The sequence below is a fragment of the Narcine bancroftii genome, chromosome 1, assembly GCF_036971445.1.
Source record: "Narcine bancroftii isolate sNarBan1 chromosome 1, sNarBan1.hap1, whole genome shotgun sequence".
Classification (NCBI taxonomy): domain Eukaryota; kingdom Metazoa; phylum Chordata; class Chondrichthyes; order Torpediniformes; family Narcinidae; genus Narcine; species Narcine bancroftii.
The window spans coordinates 72,151,155-72,166,312 of record NC_091469.1 but is presented as its reverse complement, the minus strand read 5'-3'; the positions used below and the strand labels follow the sequence as shown (position 1 = coordinate 72,166,312).

The 15,158-nt window shown below is 40.4% G+C and overlaps 1 protein-coding gene across 3 annotated transcripts in view; it reads right to left on the bottom strand.

The window, feature by feature from the left end:
• The window catches only part of LOC138759478 (kinesin-like protein KIF27), a 100,443-nt gene that overhangs the window by 79,857 nt on the left and 5,428 nt on the right, over nucleotides 1-15,158 (bottom strand). For all 3 annotated transcript variants that reach the window (XM_069929983.1, XM_069929973.1, XM_069929990.1), the window contains exons 4-5: nucleotides 5,920-6,902; nucleotides 4,735-4,878 (exon numbers count right to left, since the gene is read on the bottom strand). In XM_069929983.1, the coding sequence (XP_069786084.1) occupies nucleotides 4,735-4,878; nucleotides 5,920-6,902 (1,127 nt within the window). The remainder of the gene's footprint in view (nucleotides 1-4,734; nucleotides 4,879-5,919; nucleotides 6,903-15,158) is intronic.

Genomic DNA, 15,158 nt, shown 5'->3' with positions numbered 1-15,158 from the left:
TTTTTCCCATCTGGATTTAGATTTGAATAAATCTTTTTTCTGAATAGTCTCTTGTAATTTAATATATATATTGGTAATAAATCTTTCAATAAACATATCAGTTATTAGATATTCAAATTGACTTTGTTCAGGTGATTTTAAATTCTTCCCTAACTTTCTTTTTAAATATGATTAAGTTGATCGTCAGAAAAAATAGTATTATGTGGTATATTATATTTACCTTTCAATTGGTCAAAAGTCAAAAAAACGGATTCTAAAAAACAATCCCTTAATTTTTTTATTCCACGATTATACCAAACATCAAAATAATGATTATTAACTGTAAAAGGAATTAAAGGATTTTGATTTAATATCATTTTAGCCAATTGATAATTCTTCATTCCTCTTTCTACATGTACTCCATTCCATACTTTAAGCATATGCCTAAAAATTGGTGTATCTAGTTTTCCTTTAAATAATCCCTCATGCCATTTATATAAAATATGTTCAGCAAATGCAAGCAATACATAGGTGGAAATACGTACCAGATCAAAAACGACTGTTAAACCACCTCAGAGATTGATTGAAAACTGCTGAGTGGAAAGAGTCTGGCCACAGAATATAGATACCCTGGTTATGTAGACATAGTATTATGTTTGTGTGTTTTTTTCTTTTTTTAAAAAGAGGGGAAACGTTATTATGCATGTATAATAAAGAACTACATTTGCCAGTAGGCAATGCGCGCAGTTGGTGTGGGAGCCCTCATCAAGATGGCAGACGTACATTAAGAAGCAGCTAAACAAATAAAGTTGCTTAATTGTTAAAAACTACACAAAGTTGTTTTTCAAGGAACAAGAATAAGTTATTAAAAAAAACACATTAACAAAGTGTTGATCATCTTGATATGCTCAAATATTGAAAAGTAACAGGCCAGAATTGGCAACCAGCACTTTTCTTTGTCTTACATGGCAAATATATGCATATTATTATTGATCAATTTGAGTTGGTTTGCCAGTATTTATCATCTTGATCCTAAATATTGAGGACCTTACAGAGCAGCAGATCCTTCTGTTACATGATACTTTCACATAGGGAGGCAAGAACAACCTTTGTCCATGCAATAACTAAAGTAAAAACTTTTGCTCCCGGCTAAGCAATGCCCTTTGATTTATCAAACCTGTGTTTTAAAAAAAAATTTAGACAAACATAATAGTAATAGGTCATTTTGGCCTACAAATCCATGCCATCCAATTTACACCCAATTAACCTACACTCCCTGTAAGTTTTGAATGGTGGGAGGAAACCAGAGCCCCCGGGGAAAACCCTCACAGACACGGGGAGAACGTACAAACTCCTTACAGACAACGCAGGATTTGAACCCCAGTCCAGATCACTGGAGCAGTAAAGGGATTGCGCTAACAGCTACACCAACCATGCTGCCTGTTAAACTATATATTTCAAAATATCAATTTTATTGAGAATCATTCAAAAAATGTTAAAAGCAATGGAGCAATTAAAACATTAAATAATTAAAACCATTAACTCAGCTTAATAAATTTGAAAAAATATATACACAAGCTTGCTTTGTCCCTTGCAGACATTCCTTCAAACTTGGCAAATTTTCACTGTGAAGAACTCCAGCAAATTGGCAGACTTGCGCTGGACACCCATGAGATGTCCAATTGGGGTGCAATTAGAACATCCCTAATGAAGTGTTCCAGCAGGTTGAGGCTTCTAAGCCTTTTTAGGAGTCCTGAAATTAATGGGATTCAGATGCAAGAATCTAAGCAATTTGGAACACAGCTACTGACATTTGTCAGCAAATATTGCCCTTAATTTCATGCTTTTCCTTTATTCTTAATCTATTTCCTTCATTGTACATTTCATTGACTCTTATGTATGGCTGTAAATTATATTGTTAATTAATTCATTGCCAATTAATTTGTTGTAAAGTCTTTGGGAATTTTTCCTAGCTCCTTATCAAGTTTTTTTTAAACTTTTGTTCTTTTTCTAACATTGGCCTTTTCCAAATTTAGAGAAATTGCTGGTCATTCAAAATAGATAAGAAGTTTACATAAGAGTAAAATTTGAAAATCTACATACACTGTGGATGAAGTAAAAACACAATGCTGGAGAAATTCAGCTGGTCAAACAGTGTATTTATACAGCAATGATAAAGATACATAACCAACGTGGGCTCAAGCCCGAAACTACAAAGTACAATGTTTGACCAGCTGAGCTTCTCCAGCATTGTGTTTTTACTCTAAAGTTTTCTCAACTCTCCATTCAGTTACACAGCTGCTGTTAATGGCCATAACAAAAATTTCAGAATTTCTACTTTGTGCTAGAAAACTCACAAGCATTATTGAAGGCTATGTACTGCCCGTAGCAACTTTGAGGGAGATACAAAGCCACTTCTATATATTTAAAACCTTCTTACTAAGGGTGTTCTCAGTGATAGTTCTGCTAGATGTGCTGCATAAATTGTAGCTGTAGGACATGTGTCAGAGGCAGGCTGACATTCTCCCAAATTCTGAAGAAATAAAAAATGGACTCCTATCCATTGACTTTGTTCTCAAATGTACCATAGTAAATCATGTTTCTATCTTAACATTTCTGAAGAGAGAAGTCTCAGGTGGCTCAGGTTTTTTTAAAAAGTTGGAGATGACAGAGCTTGAAAATCAGGTTTTATCCACCTTTCAAGAAAGTGGCTAACCTGTTAATTGATTGTTCATTGAAACAGTTAAAGAAACTGTTTTTGCCATTCAAACTGGACCACTGTTAACCGGTTCTCTGCATCCTTTCACACTCACCACCGGGCATCCCTGGGGAGAGGGGCGCCTATCCTCCACCGGTGACGTCTGAGTGATGCATTGAGTGATGGCAGACCTATCCTCCCAGGATTCCATGTGGCAGAGAAACCCCTCAATGAGTGCTCCATGAATACTGCCTTTTCTCTGCTACGCAAAATTCTGAGAGGGCAGATCAGCCATCTCTCTCTCTCATTCCCTTCACTCTGTCTCTCACAGACATTCTATCTATTCTTGATTGTTGCACGTACCCACTTCATTTTGTGTGTTCGATTGTGTGGGTATGCATGCATTTCATCCCCGCTGCAACTTTCCCACAGTCTTTATAAATTATGCACCTATGTGTTTTATTGTCACTACCTCTTTCCCATGGTCTTTATAAATTGTGTGGCTATGTGTGTTTTATTTCTGCTACCACTTTCCCATAGTCCTTTACAAAGTTATAAAGGTTCATATAGGTCAGAACAACAACAGGGGCTGAAGGGCTGTGCTGTACATAATGCTTAATTATGTTATAATTAGGCATGATTAATTTTGTTAAAATACAAGATCATAATATCAGGATTTAGTAAATTAAGTTTATACCTTCATGTTCCTGCACTCGCGCAAAAATGTCATAATGCTTTACTTCTTTGTCCCTGGACAGTCCATGTCTTTTTCACACTGAGCTAATCAGCACACAGGCATCAGATGACCACAGGAATAATACATCCTACCTAGGCGGTCCATCCACGGGATGATTTGATGCCTGCGTGCCTATTCATGAGCATTCACGCTGGCCCTTTAATTACTAGGATAAGGTGCCAGTGTGAAAGGGGCTAGGGATGCAAGCTAGACTGGAGCAGATAGTTTGTTGTAAAATGAAATAAAGGATGTTCATGTTAAGGACAAAGACAAGATGATGAGTTCTTTGACATGTTCTTGCCAGCAGTCATTAAGTTCACTTCCATTCCTGAATGGTTGAGTCATGGTTTGGTTTGATCATGCTATCATAAAATCATGTTCAAATCATGATCATCAATGAGTTGTTGGACTTCCTGTGTTCTTTCCAACTTCATCTGCTCTTTTTGGTCTGTTGTATCTTGGGCTCGGGCCCATGTAGAGTTTTTTCTTCTCTCTTACAATATCATAGAATTCATCATTTATGAATTCATAATTAGTTCTTAGATCTCTAGGCCATTCTATCAAACAAATCCTTATGTTTTCTGAAAGACAAGTATCTTCATTCATTCATGTTAATTATATGGGCAACCCAGTCGTTATGAACTCTGCAACTCCTCGGGATTGGGAGTATCAGGTAAGTACAGTTTTAGTGTTTGTCTTTTGGACAGCATGATATAAAATTATTCTGAGAGCCAGCAAGAACTGCTATTTTGTGAACCAATAAACATTTCACTGCCAATGTAGTTTGTGTGTTGCATCACTGCTAACATCATTTGAAAGTTTTCTCAAACAGAGAACAAGGGAGAAAGAAAATCCCAAAAATATAGGATGGTGAAGTGCAGATACACAAAAATGAGCTCAAGACACACTACTCTGGGTTACTTCAAACAGCACTCTACAATTTATTTTGGATTTCCATTATCTAAAAAAAAATGGTGATCTTTAAAGTTGAAAGCCCACAATCAAGAAATGTTTAGATTTTGTGGGAAGTGTTTTACTTTCAGGATCGTAATGTCTGTGAGATGGGAAAAAGAATAGGCTAAAATGAATCATTTGTTACATGGGCTCGGTTGGTAATTTTTTTCCAGTTTATTCACAAAGTGAGAACATTCCTTCCATGTTCAATGTTGTCTGAGTACCATTAGCCCATCTAATATTTCAAATTATAAAATTCAAATCCTGGACCTATCCAACTGTCAAAAACACCTAGCCTCACACTTACTTATAATGAATCAAATGCAATGAAGATAATTTAGTTAAAGAAGAATAGCAATGAACTCACTTGAATGCAGCACCTTTCTTCTGATACTCTCAAAGTTTCCAAAAATGCCTCTTTTTCCTGTTCTAATGCTTGTATTTTCTCCTGCAATTCCTTCAACTCCACTGCTTTTTGACTAAATAATTCTTCATCTGTAGCCAGACTATCCTGAGGATGATAAACAGTGATTCAACATTATTTTGTCATGTAATAAAACAGAAAATATGAAATTACACAAAATTTCCTTTAGTCTACCATAAGGCAGACAAAGATTCACTATCAGCAAAAATTTCCAAGCACACCATACAATCAAAGAGAACCAGAAGATAATCGCCCCAGTGTCACTAAATGCCCATGGATTCACCTGCCGCGCTCCCGCAGACACAGAGCCTTCAATCCGAATCATCAGTAACCCGGGCTCCAGTTGCACACCTCTGACATGAACAGGAAGCCTTCATGTCCTCTCGCATCATAGTTCCAATACCTGGTCAGTCTCCAGCCTGGTGTAAGCAATCAAGTCTTTTAACTGCAGTCACCAACAACCCACATCCTATGTGGGTACCTCACAAACAGTCACAAACAGCCCGCCTACTGTGTGTTCTTCAGCCTCGGAGCCTCTTGCTGCTCTGCCACCATGGTCACTGTCCCATGGATTGTCTTCTCTGCTTCTCCTTCTCAAACTGGGAATGGTGCCAGTTCTCCATTTCTCCAAAGTCCGCAACCCTTCGTGGTTGCTGCCGACCATAGGCATTGCCTTCTTGGGTCAGATCCTGCGGTCATAGGATTTTCAAATAAACCACAGTCAGCTCCTTTAACAGGCCTATATGGAGCTGTCAGCAGTTGGAGTGAGCGGGTGGATCCCGCGGTGAGTGCAGAGACTTCTCTTCCCACTCGCCACGGGTCCACACCAGCTCCAGTAGCTCTGCTTTATTTTAAATTGAGTCATAAAACATGACAAGATCGACCAAACCACACAGGTCCCAAATCATTTTTTGCTTAGTTTCTTTTTGAATCGCAGCACATTGATTCTTTGCAACCTTTCAGCATCTATCCATGGCCAACAAGCTCTTAAAAATTCAATGTCCTCTTTCTCAATATCACCTCCCATATTTTATGGCCTTTTCAGTTAATCCTATCTATTTTAATAAGCATTGCAAGATTTTATTAATTACAAAATGTATATTGATCATAAAGCTCATTTTACTGTACCTGGCATTTCTTCAATTCCTTTTTCAACTGAAATATTGTGATGTGATGAGAATCTTGTCCTTCATTTCCAACTAAACTTTCGACACCACTTGTGTCAGCCAATTCACTTTGCAATTCCTGAACCAAGTTGAACCATTCCTTCAGTTTTTGCTGTTGGCTTGTTTTTAGACTGTTTGTATCTCTCACTTCCAAGAGGAAGTGAAAGGCTTCGTCTATGCAATGTTTATAATGATAGCTTTCCATTTGTAACTGGGCCAGCTTTTCTTCCAGAGAATGGATCCTTTTTTTGTCATGACTAAACAAGTCTTGTGGTGTCTGGTTGGCATAAGTCAGTAGGCTCATCTGCTGATTCTGCAGTGCCTCACGAAGTGTTTTAATTTGTTGTTCCATCTCATCTATCCGATCCCAGTCTGGGTCATAATTCACAATGGGTTTGTTTCTTATGTCCCGTGCTCTATTAGCATACTTCAGAGTATTAAGGGATTCATCAAAATTGGATGAAGAAGGGCTAATGCAGGCAATCATTGTAGTTTTGGCATTCCCTCCGAGAGAGTCTTTCAGCAAACGAGTTATCTTAGTATCCCGATATGGAATGTGCATACTTTTTCTCTTTGGATCTCCAAGGGCACTGATCACATTCCCAAGTGCCAAAAGACCACTGTTTATTTGAATCGATTCCTTAAATCGTTCACCAGTGTTCCTTGTTTTTGTAACCCTTTCTGAACCAGCAAGGTCAACAAAGCAAAACTTGGAAGAGATCAACTGAAATGACACTTGTGATTCTTCTATGTTATCATTATTATTTGATTGTGGTTCTTTTTTAGACTGTTTTTGATTGAGGTATATGGTAAAAATGGCATGTGATCGACTGGAATGTTCATTCATATGGGTGGTGCCTGTGTGACGGGCTGCATTGCCAGCCTCCAAAAGACTCATCATTTCATCTGGTGTCTCAATCTCACACTCCTTGGCCCCAATGATCACTAGAATAAACAAGAGATATGTAAACAATTTTGCCATAATATGTTAATTGGTCTTTTGAGAGAAAAATTAAACAGTGGTTTGATGTGGGTTTGTTTTGATGATACTAGTGCAATAATGGTATGCAGTAGTATGGTGAAGATTTCAGTGTGACTGTTGTAAATATACAAAAAAGCTGGAGGAACTCAGGAGGTCACACAGCATCCACAGGAAGTAAAGATATATAACCAACAGTTTGGGCCTGTGCCCTTTTTTTAAGGGATGATTTCTTCAAGGTATTTACCTCAAATGAATGCTGCGTGATCTGTTAAGATCTTCCAGCATTTTTGTGTTTTTACTATAATCACAACATCTGCAGACTTTTGTGTCACCCTCAGTTTGTCTGTTGGTCTTTTAGGAATTTCAATGAAAACAGCTTCAATAAAGATAGTCAAGAAACTTCATACTACACTAAACCTATTTTCAGGTAAATAGTGCATTTTCCCTCCCCAGAGTTGTGAGAATAATGTCATGGCCAAAAGGATACATACAAGGCAAAATCAAAAATCTGCAGATGCTCCTTTCGGAAATACAAGTGGAAAATGCAAAAAAATGTTCAAATGATCAGACAACATCAATGGAAAAAAAAACAGAGTTAATGATTCAAGACCCGAAAAAGGGTCTTCAACATGAAAAATTTTCCTTTCCACAGATCGACCTGACCTGATGAGCGTTTCCAGCATTTTTTTTGTAATTTTGACACAAATAAGTCTGTGGGTAGGAAGGTAATTGCAGGAGAATAGTGTGGAAAAGATTAGGTTATGCAGAAGAATAGAAAATATATTTTTAAATGGTTCAAAGAAATATTTTGTTATTTTGGTGCATGAAACACAGAAAATTATAGAAAGAGCAAGTAATGAGAAAGACAAATGAAATATTATCTTTCTTTATAAGGTTAGAGTACGATATTGCTCAGATTTGACAATTCTGTGGTGAGCCTGCACTTGAAATATGGCTTTGAGTTTTGGACTGTACTGAAAGAATCTTGGATACGTCTGCCTTTGCATCTATCATTATTGGGGTTTGACACTGATCACTGTTGTATTTCACTAGTAATACTCTTACACCATGACAATGATATTTACTCCCATCATGATGAAGGGCTCAAGCCCAAAACGTTGGTGATGTATCTTTACCTTTGCTACATAAAGGCACTGTTTGACCTGTGAGTTTCTCTAGCATTTGTGTGTGTGTTTTTTTTACTCCATCCTCTCTGTTTTCTGCTCTTGAACCAATCACCAATTAGTGCAGGGTAGATTCATTTGAGTTGGATGATCACTGATTGAATAAGATTGTCCAATTTGCTCACAACATTTGGAATAATGGTTCCAGAATAAGGTTCAGCCATTTAGGATTAAGATGGTAAGTTTCTTTTGATAAGAGGTTTGTAAATTTCTGGCACTCTCTATCTCAGAGAGCTGTGATTTCTCAGTCATGGGAATACAATGACTTAATCCAGTGATTAAGTTATTGGACAAGAATCCAGAGGAATGAGTTCAAATCCCAACAGGATAGCTTGAAAATTTAAATCAATTGATTAATAAATAAAAGCTGGAGTTGGATGAACTCCAGATCATTTAGGAGGCAGAGGGGGGGGGATATAGACAGGAGTTATAGGGACACTATCACACCTTGGAGATAGGAGGAGGGTAGATAGGTGACAATCTGTAGTGGGAAAGGGAACAGGCAGGCAGTGCAGGGCACGCCTGTGTCTATTCCCCTCAATAACAAGTATACCATTTTGGATTTTCTTGTGGGGGGGGTCAACCTACCAGAGACAAATCATGGCGATCAGGTCTCTGGCACGAAGTCTGGTCCTGTGGCGAAGAAGGAAATTGAGAAGAGGCGTGTTTTAGTGATAGGGAATTTCATAGTTAGGGGGATAGATAAGAGGTTCTGTGAAAGAAATTGAGTATCCTGGATGCTGCCAAGGTCTGTGATATCTCAGATCGAGTTCATGCCATTCTCAGGAGATAGGATGAGCAGCCAGATGTCATGATCCACGTGGGGACAAATGACGTGGGTGGGAAGGGTGAGGAGGTACTTCAAGGAGAATTTAGGAGGTTAGGTGTGAGGTTGAAGGTCAGGACCTCTAGGGATGTGATCTCAGGATTGCAATTCATGCCACATACCAGTGAGGTTAGAAATAGGAGGATAATGCAGCTTAACACATGGTTAAGACATGGAGCAGGAGAAGAGCTTTAGGTTTCTGGATCATTTGGGTCTCTTCCAGGAAAGGTGGGACCTGATCCAGGAAAGGTGGGACCTGATCCAGGAAAGGTGGGACCTGATCCAGGAAAGGTGGGACCTGATCCAGGAAAGGTGGGACCTGATCCAACAGTTTGCATCTGAATTGGAGGGGGACTAATATCCTTGTGGGAAAAGATGATGTGAAAATTGCATGCACTGTTGGAAGTTAGAGGGTTGTATGTGGTGGAAATGTTCTCAGGTGCATCTATTTCAATGCAAGGAGTATTGTAGGAAAGGCAGATAAACTTAGAGTGTGGATTGGAATGTGGAATTATAACATTGTGGCCATTAGTGGAACTTGGTTGCAGGAAAATGTTCCATGGTTCCGTTGCTTTAGACACAAGACGAAAGGGGGAGATGAAAGGGGGAGGAGTGGCATTGCTCGTCAGGGAAAATATCACAGCCATGCTCAGGCAGGCAGATCAGATCATCTACTGAGGCCATATGGGTGGAGCTGAGGAATGGGAAAGGTATGACTATATTCATGGGCTTATAGACTGCCCAAAAGTCAATGAGAATTGGAAGAGCAAATCTGTAGAAAGATAGCAGACAGTTGCAGGAAATGTAAGGTTATCATCGTAGGAAATTTGAATTTTCCATGTATTGACCGGATCTCCCATATTTTAAAAGGGCTTGGAGTTTGTCAAACTTGTTCAGGAAAATTTTCTAAATCAATATATAAAGGCACCAATGAGAGAGAATGCAATAATGCAATGTTGGATCTTGAACTAAGTGGTACAGTGAATAAAGCACAACAGAAGTTGTCTGTGAACTGAACCAACAGAAATGTTTAATGGAATCTTCGCAGGAGTTTGAATAATTACAGTTGCGCATTATCACAATCAACCGACCACTGAAGTCATGCACCTCCCAGTGTTCTTTGTGCTCCCCACCCCCGGCCACCAGGAACTCCTGAGCAACTACAGATGCCAGTTTGATAATGGAATGACGTAGTCTGCCACATAACCACCCCCCCCCCCACCCCACCAGAACCAGAACCGGAGTGCAAAGGTGACACTGCAGTCTCACCTGTTCAGCTAGAACGAGCCAGCGGACATCCCCTGTGCCGGGGCAAGCCACCCGTACTGGCTGATCAAGGTCTACAGGTGCCGGCTAAAAATGATCTACCAAAACTGTTTCTTGCCTGCCACTAATCCCCATAACAAACGTGGAGCCATCATTCCATACCACCTTAAAAGGACCTTCATATGGCCATTGCAATAGCATCCCATACACATCCCTGCAGTGGAATACATAGACAGTCCTTGAATTCAGGCTGAATGTATAAATTTGTAGACCCATGCTGGGTGGCCAGGATAGGCGCCAGTATACCAACCTTCTCCCTTTAGTGTGTGAATACAGAAGTAGGAAATTCCTGCTGCCCATGTGCTGCTGGAATGAAATCCCTAAAAGTACCCAAGGCAGTTCATCTATCCAATCCAGTCCCTTAAGACATGCCATGAGAGCCATTTTCATATGATGGGATGATAGGCTGTGGACAGATGCAGTTGTGTACTCAGCAACTGTGTGATTGTGGACCATAAACCGGAAGTAAACTGAGCTCCTCTGTCAGAGGAGATATGCATGGGTAGTCCGAAATGCGCTACCCAATTAGCAATGAGGGCTCTCGCACAAGCTGTAGCGGAGGTGTCAGAGAGTGGGACAAGCTCTGGCTATCTCGTGAACCAGTCTACTATTGTGAAGAGGAGAGTAGCATTCTTGGATGGGGGCAACGGACCAACAATATCCATGTGGATGTAATCAAATCTGTGCTGCAGGGATGCAAAAAACCTACAGTGAGGTATTGGTGTGGCGTTGAACTTTTGAGGCCTGATACTGGATGCATGTCCTTGCCCAAGCGCTGAAATGCTTGCGCAGGCCATGCCAAATGAATTTTCCCACCACAAGTTTTGTTGTCATCCTAATCAAAGGGTGAGCTAAACTGTGTACAGTGTCAAACACTGGACCTTGCCACACAGCAGGTACAATGGATCTCGGTTGGCTGGTGGATATATCAAAAAGTAGGGAGGCATTTACTGGACCAAAACCTATGTCCTCCAATTTCAGTCCCAATGTGGCAGTGCAATACATGGCCATCTATTCATCTTCCTGCTGAGCTACTGTCAAAGCCATGTAGTCTCTACCGGAAGCAGGCAAATGGAGGGAAGTGATGGTGGTGCGGGATAGCATGTTGACGACTAGATTGTTCTTCCTGGTGATGCATTTTATCATGGTCATAATCTCTGAAATGTATGAGAGTTGTCATTGTTGTCGTGCTGACCACAGATCTGACATCTTGGTGAAGGCAAAAGTCAATGGCTTATGATCCGTGTAGGCCATGAACCCTCTGCCCACTAGGAAGTATTGAAAATGCTGTATGGCCAAGTAGAGTGCAAGGAGCTCCTTGTCAAAAGAAGGTGGTCTCAAATGACGACTAAAGAAAGCTAAGGGCTCCCAAATGCTGTTGATGAGCTGCTCCAGGACCCCACCTACCGCAGTGCCTGACATATTCACCATCAGAGCTATTGGTATGTCAACAAGTTTGAAAAGTGGTTGTATAATTTTGGCTGCAGCTGGGATGAAATGATGGTTAAAGTTAATCATGCCAACAAACTTCCGTAGGCTTTTAATGGTAGAAAGTCTTGGAAATTTGCAAATGACCTTAATCAAGGCAGTCTTAGAAATGTTGTCCAGGTGAACTGAGATCTGATGGTACCAGCGCACCAGGTTAATTTTGGAAAAAAATATTAGCGCCATTAAGGATCACAAAGAAAACCTATATTTGGGGAACCAGGTAGCGATCTGCCACAGTGATGTCGTTCAGACGCCGATAGTCTTTACAAGATCTTCTCTCTCCAGCCGCCTTAGGTACCATATGCAGCAGTGATACCCAAGGGCTGTCAGAGCAGAGAAACAATCCCTATTTCCTCCATGTGTCGGAATTTGTCTTTAGCCAATTGCAATTGACCTGGAGGTATCCTGCGCGCTTGAGCATGCAGGGATGTCCATGAGTCAGAATGTGGTGCTGTACTCCATGTTTCAGTTGGGCCATTGAGAACTGCCAAGTAATAATGCTGGGGAACTCTGCTAGGATTCTGGCATATTCATTGTCCAAGAATGTCACCAAGTTGAGGCAAAGTGTGGGCAAAGCAAGGAACTCAAAAGTCTTCCAATTAACTAGACAGTAACCTTTGAGATCTACTAGAAGGGAGTGTGCTCGCAAAAAATCAGCTCCCAGGAGTGGCTGTGATATTTCAGCAATGGTGAAGGACCAGCTGAACCACGATGAGCCGAAATTGACTGGAATTGTCCATGAAATATATGTGTGGATGCTGCTGTTGCTGGCAGCCATGAGAGGAGGGCCCTTCTTTCCTGAACGAGCATCTGGGCCAGAGGAGAAAAACATGCTAACCTCCGCTCCAGTGTCAACCAAGAACAAATGGCCTGAGCGTCGATCCCAGAGAAAAAGGAGGTTGTTCTTGTGGCCAGCTGTCACGGCCACTACCATCGACTAGCCTTGGTATTTCCTGATTGCGTGCAGGGGGGACGGTAGCGGCGGGATGCAGCTCCCCATCTCTGATGGTAATAGCATTACTGCTCTGTCTGCGCTGTGTCTTGTTGAGTCTAACGCTGCACCTCTAACCAGAGTGGGAAGGGTTCTTGCCTTTTGCTAAGGCATCACTAAACACCCAAACGAAAGTCTACCATGCTGCTTAGCATGCCACAACTCATCAGCACAGGCTGCTAAGTAAAGGGGGTTGTTAAAATCTTCATCTGCAAGCAGCAAACAGATGTCTTCTTGCATTTTCTCGAGAAAAAGTAGCTCAAAAAGCAGACAGGGCTTGTATCCGTCCATAAGCCCCAGCATATTCATTCATTAGTTCGGAAAGAGTGCAGTAGCCCAGGCCATTAATATGGAGAAGTCGTACTGCTCCGTTGCATTGGGAAAAGCTGAAAATACTTATGTGCAGGACCTTGATGGCTTCATACTTATCATAGGCTGGAGGCTGGCATAAGAAAGCTATAATACACCCCACAGTGTCTTGGTCCAGAGATGTAATGACGTAGCAGTTCTTTGTTGTGTCAATAGTTATCTGGTCCAAAATACTGGAAGTTTGAGTTCAACGGCATTCTGAGCATCCATAGTGAGGTCCAAAATGTCATTTGGACTGTTGGGGTCACCAATATAGGGAGTGGTGCAGTGAATAAATCACAACAAAAGTTGTCTGTGAGCTGAATCAACAGAACTGTTTAATGGAATCTTCACAGGAGTTTAAATAATTACAGTTGGCGGGCTATCACAATCACCCGACCTCTGAAGTCATGCACCTCCCAGAATTCTTCGTGCCCTGCGGCCACCGGGAACTCCTGATCCTGTGGGAGTCTGCAACTACGGATGCTGGTTTGATAATGGAGTGGTGCACTTTTCCACAGTCTTCTATTAGGAAATGAGACATGACAAGTGACAGAAGTATGTGTAAGGTAAGTGGAAGACCTTCAAATGTGAAATTTTGAGAGTAGAGTTTATATATTCCTGTCAGAATTAAATGCAACGTTAAAAGGCATAGGGAAGCTTGGTTTTTGAAGGATATTAGGTATCTGGTTTGGAAGAAGAGAGTTGTATAGCAGGTAAAAGCAAATGAGGTACTTGAGAAGTATTAAAAAATCCAAGAAAAACCTCAAGAAAGAAATTAGGAACGATAAAAGAAGACTCGAGGTTGCTTTGGCAAAAAATGTGAAGAAAAATCATAAGGGTTTCCACAGGTCTATTAAAAGCAAAAGGATAGAAAGGGACATAATTGGTCTCCTTGAAGATCAGTGTGATCAGGTTTGTATGGAACCAAGAGATGGAGGGTGATCTTAAATGTTTTTTTTTTTGCATCAGTATTCACTCAGGAAATGGGAAGAAAGGAAAACAAGCAGTGAGATCATGAAATCTTTACAGATTAAAGAGGATGAAGTGCTTGCTATATGAAAGCAACTAAGGGTGGATTAATCCCCAGGGCCTGACAAGATATTCCCTTGGACCTTTAGGAAGGCTAGTATAGAAATTGCAGGGGCTCTGGCAGAAATATTTAAAATGTCCTTAGGCACGGGTGTAGTGCCAGAGGAATGGAGGATAGCTCATGTTGTTCCGTTGTTTAAAATAGGCTCCAAAAGTAACCCAGGAAATTATAGGCCTGAGGGCCTGATGTCAGTAGTAGGTAGATTATTCTAAGAGTGTTCTAAGAAATCGTATATGGAATTATTTGGATAACCAGAAACTGATTAGGGATAGTCAACAGAGCTTTGTGCACGGTAGGTCATGTTTAACCAATCTTATAGTCTTTTTAAGAAGCTTACCAGGAAAGTTGGTGAAGGATGATGTCTACAGTTGCTTAATTAAGGCCTTTGACAAAGTCCCATATGGGAGGTTTGTCAGGAAGGTTCAGTTGCTACTTATTCTTGATGAAGTAGTGAACTGGATTTGACGATGGCTGGACGGCAGAAGCCAGAGAGTGGAGGTGGATGATTGCTTCTCACACTAGAGGCCTGTGACTAATGGGGTGCATCAGAGATCGGTGCTGAGACCATTCTCCTTTCATCTCGCCAATAAATCCCACCGTGTAGTAACAGCTAAGGGAATTATGTTTGAAACACCTCATCATTCAATCTGAATTTCAAAATACTATTTCAGACATTTAGCTTTGAGCAAGGATGGGCAGGTGGTGAAGTACAGAGCATAAATGACTTGCAGGAAGAAAAGGAAGCCGAGCGCCAGTTAACTGTAGTTGATATAGATGGGTATTCTTTTGGAGCTGTGCACGTGAATTAAAAATTATTGTTTATCTCTAATATCATTAATATTTCCCTGCTTTTATGTCCAAAGACAATTAAATAATAGATTATTTTGTTACATTTAATTACTCTATTCTGGAATTTATAATGAACAATGTAATTTGATAATACATGTATTTACTCTTTTGATT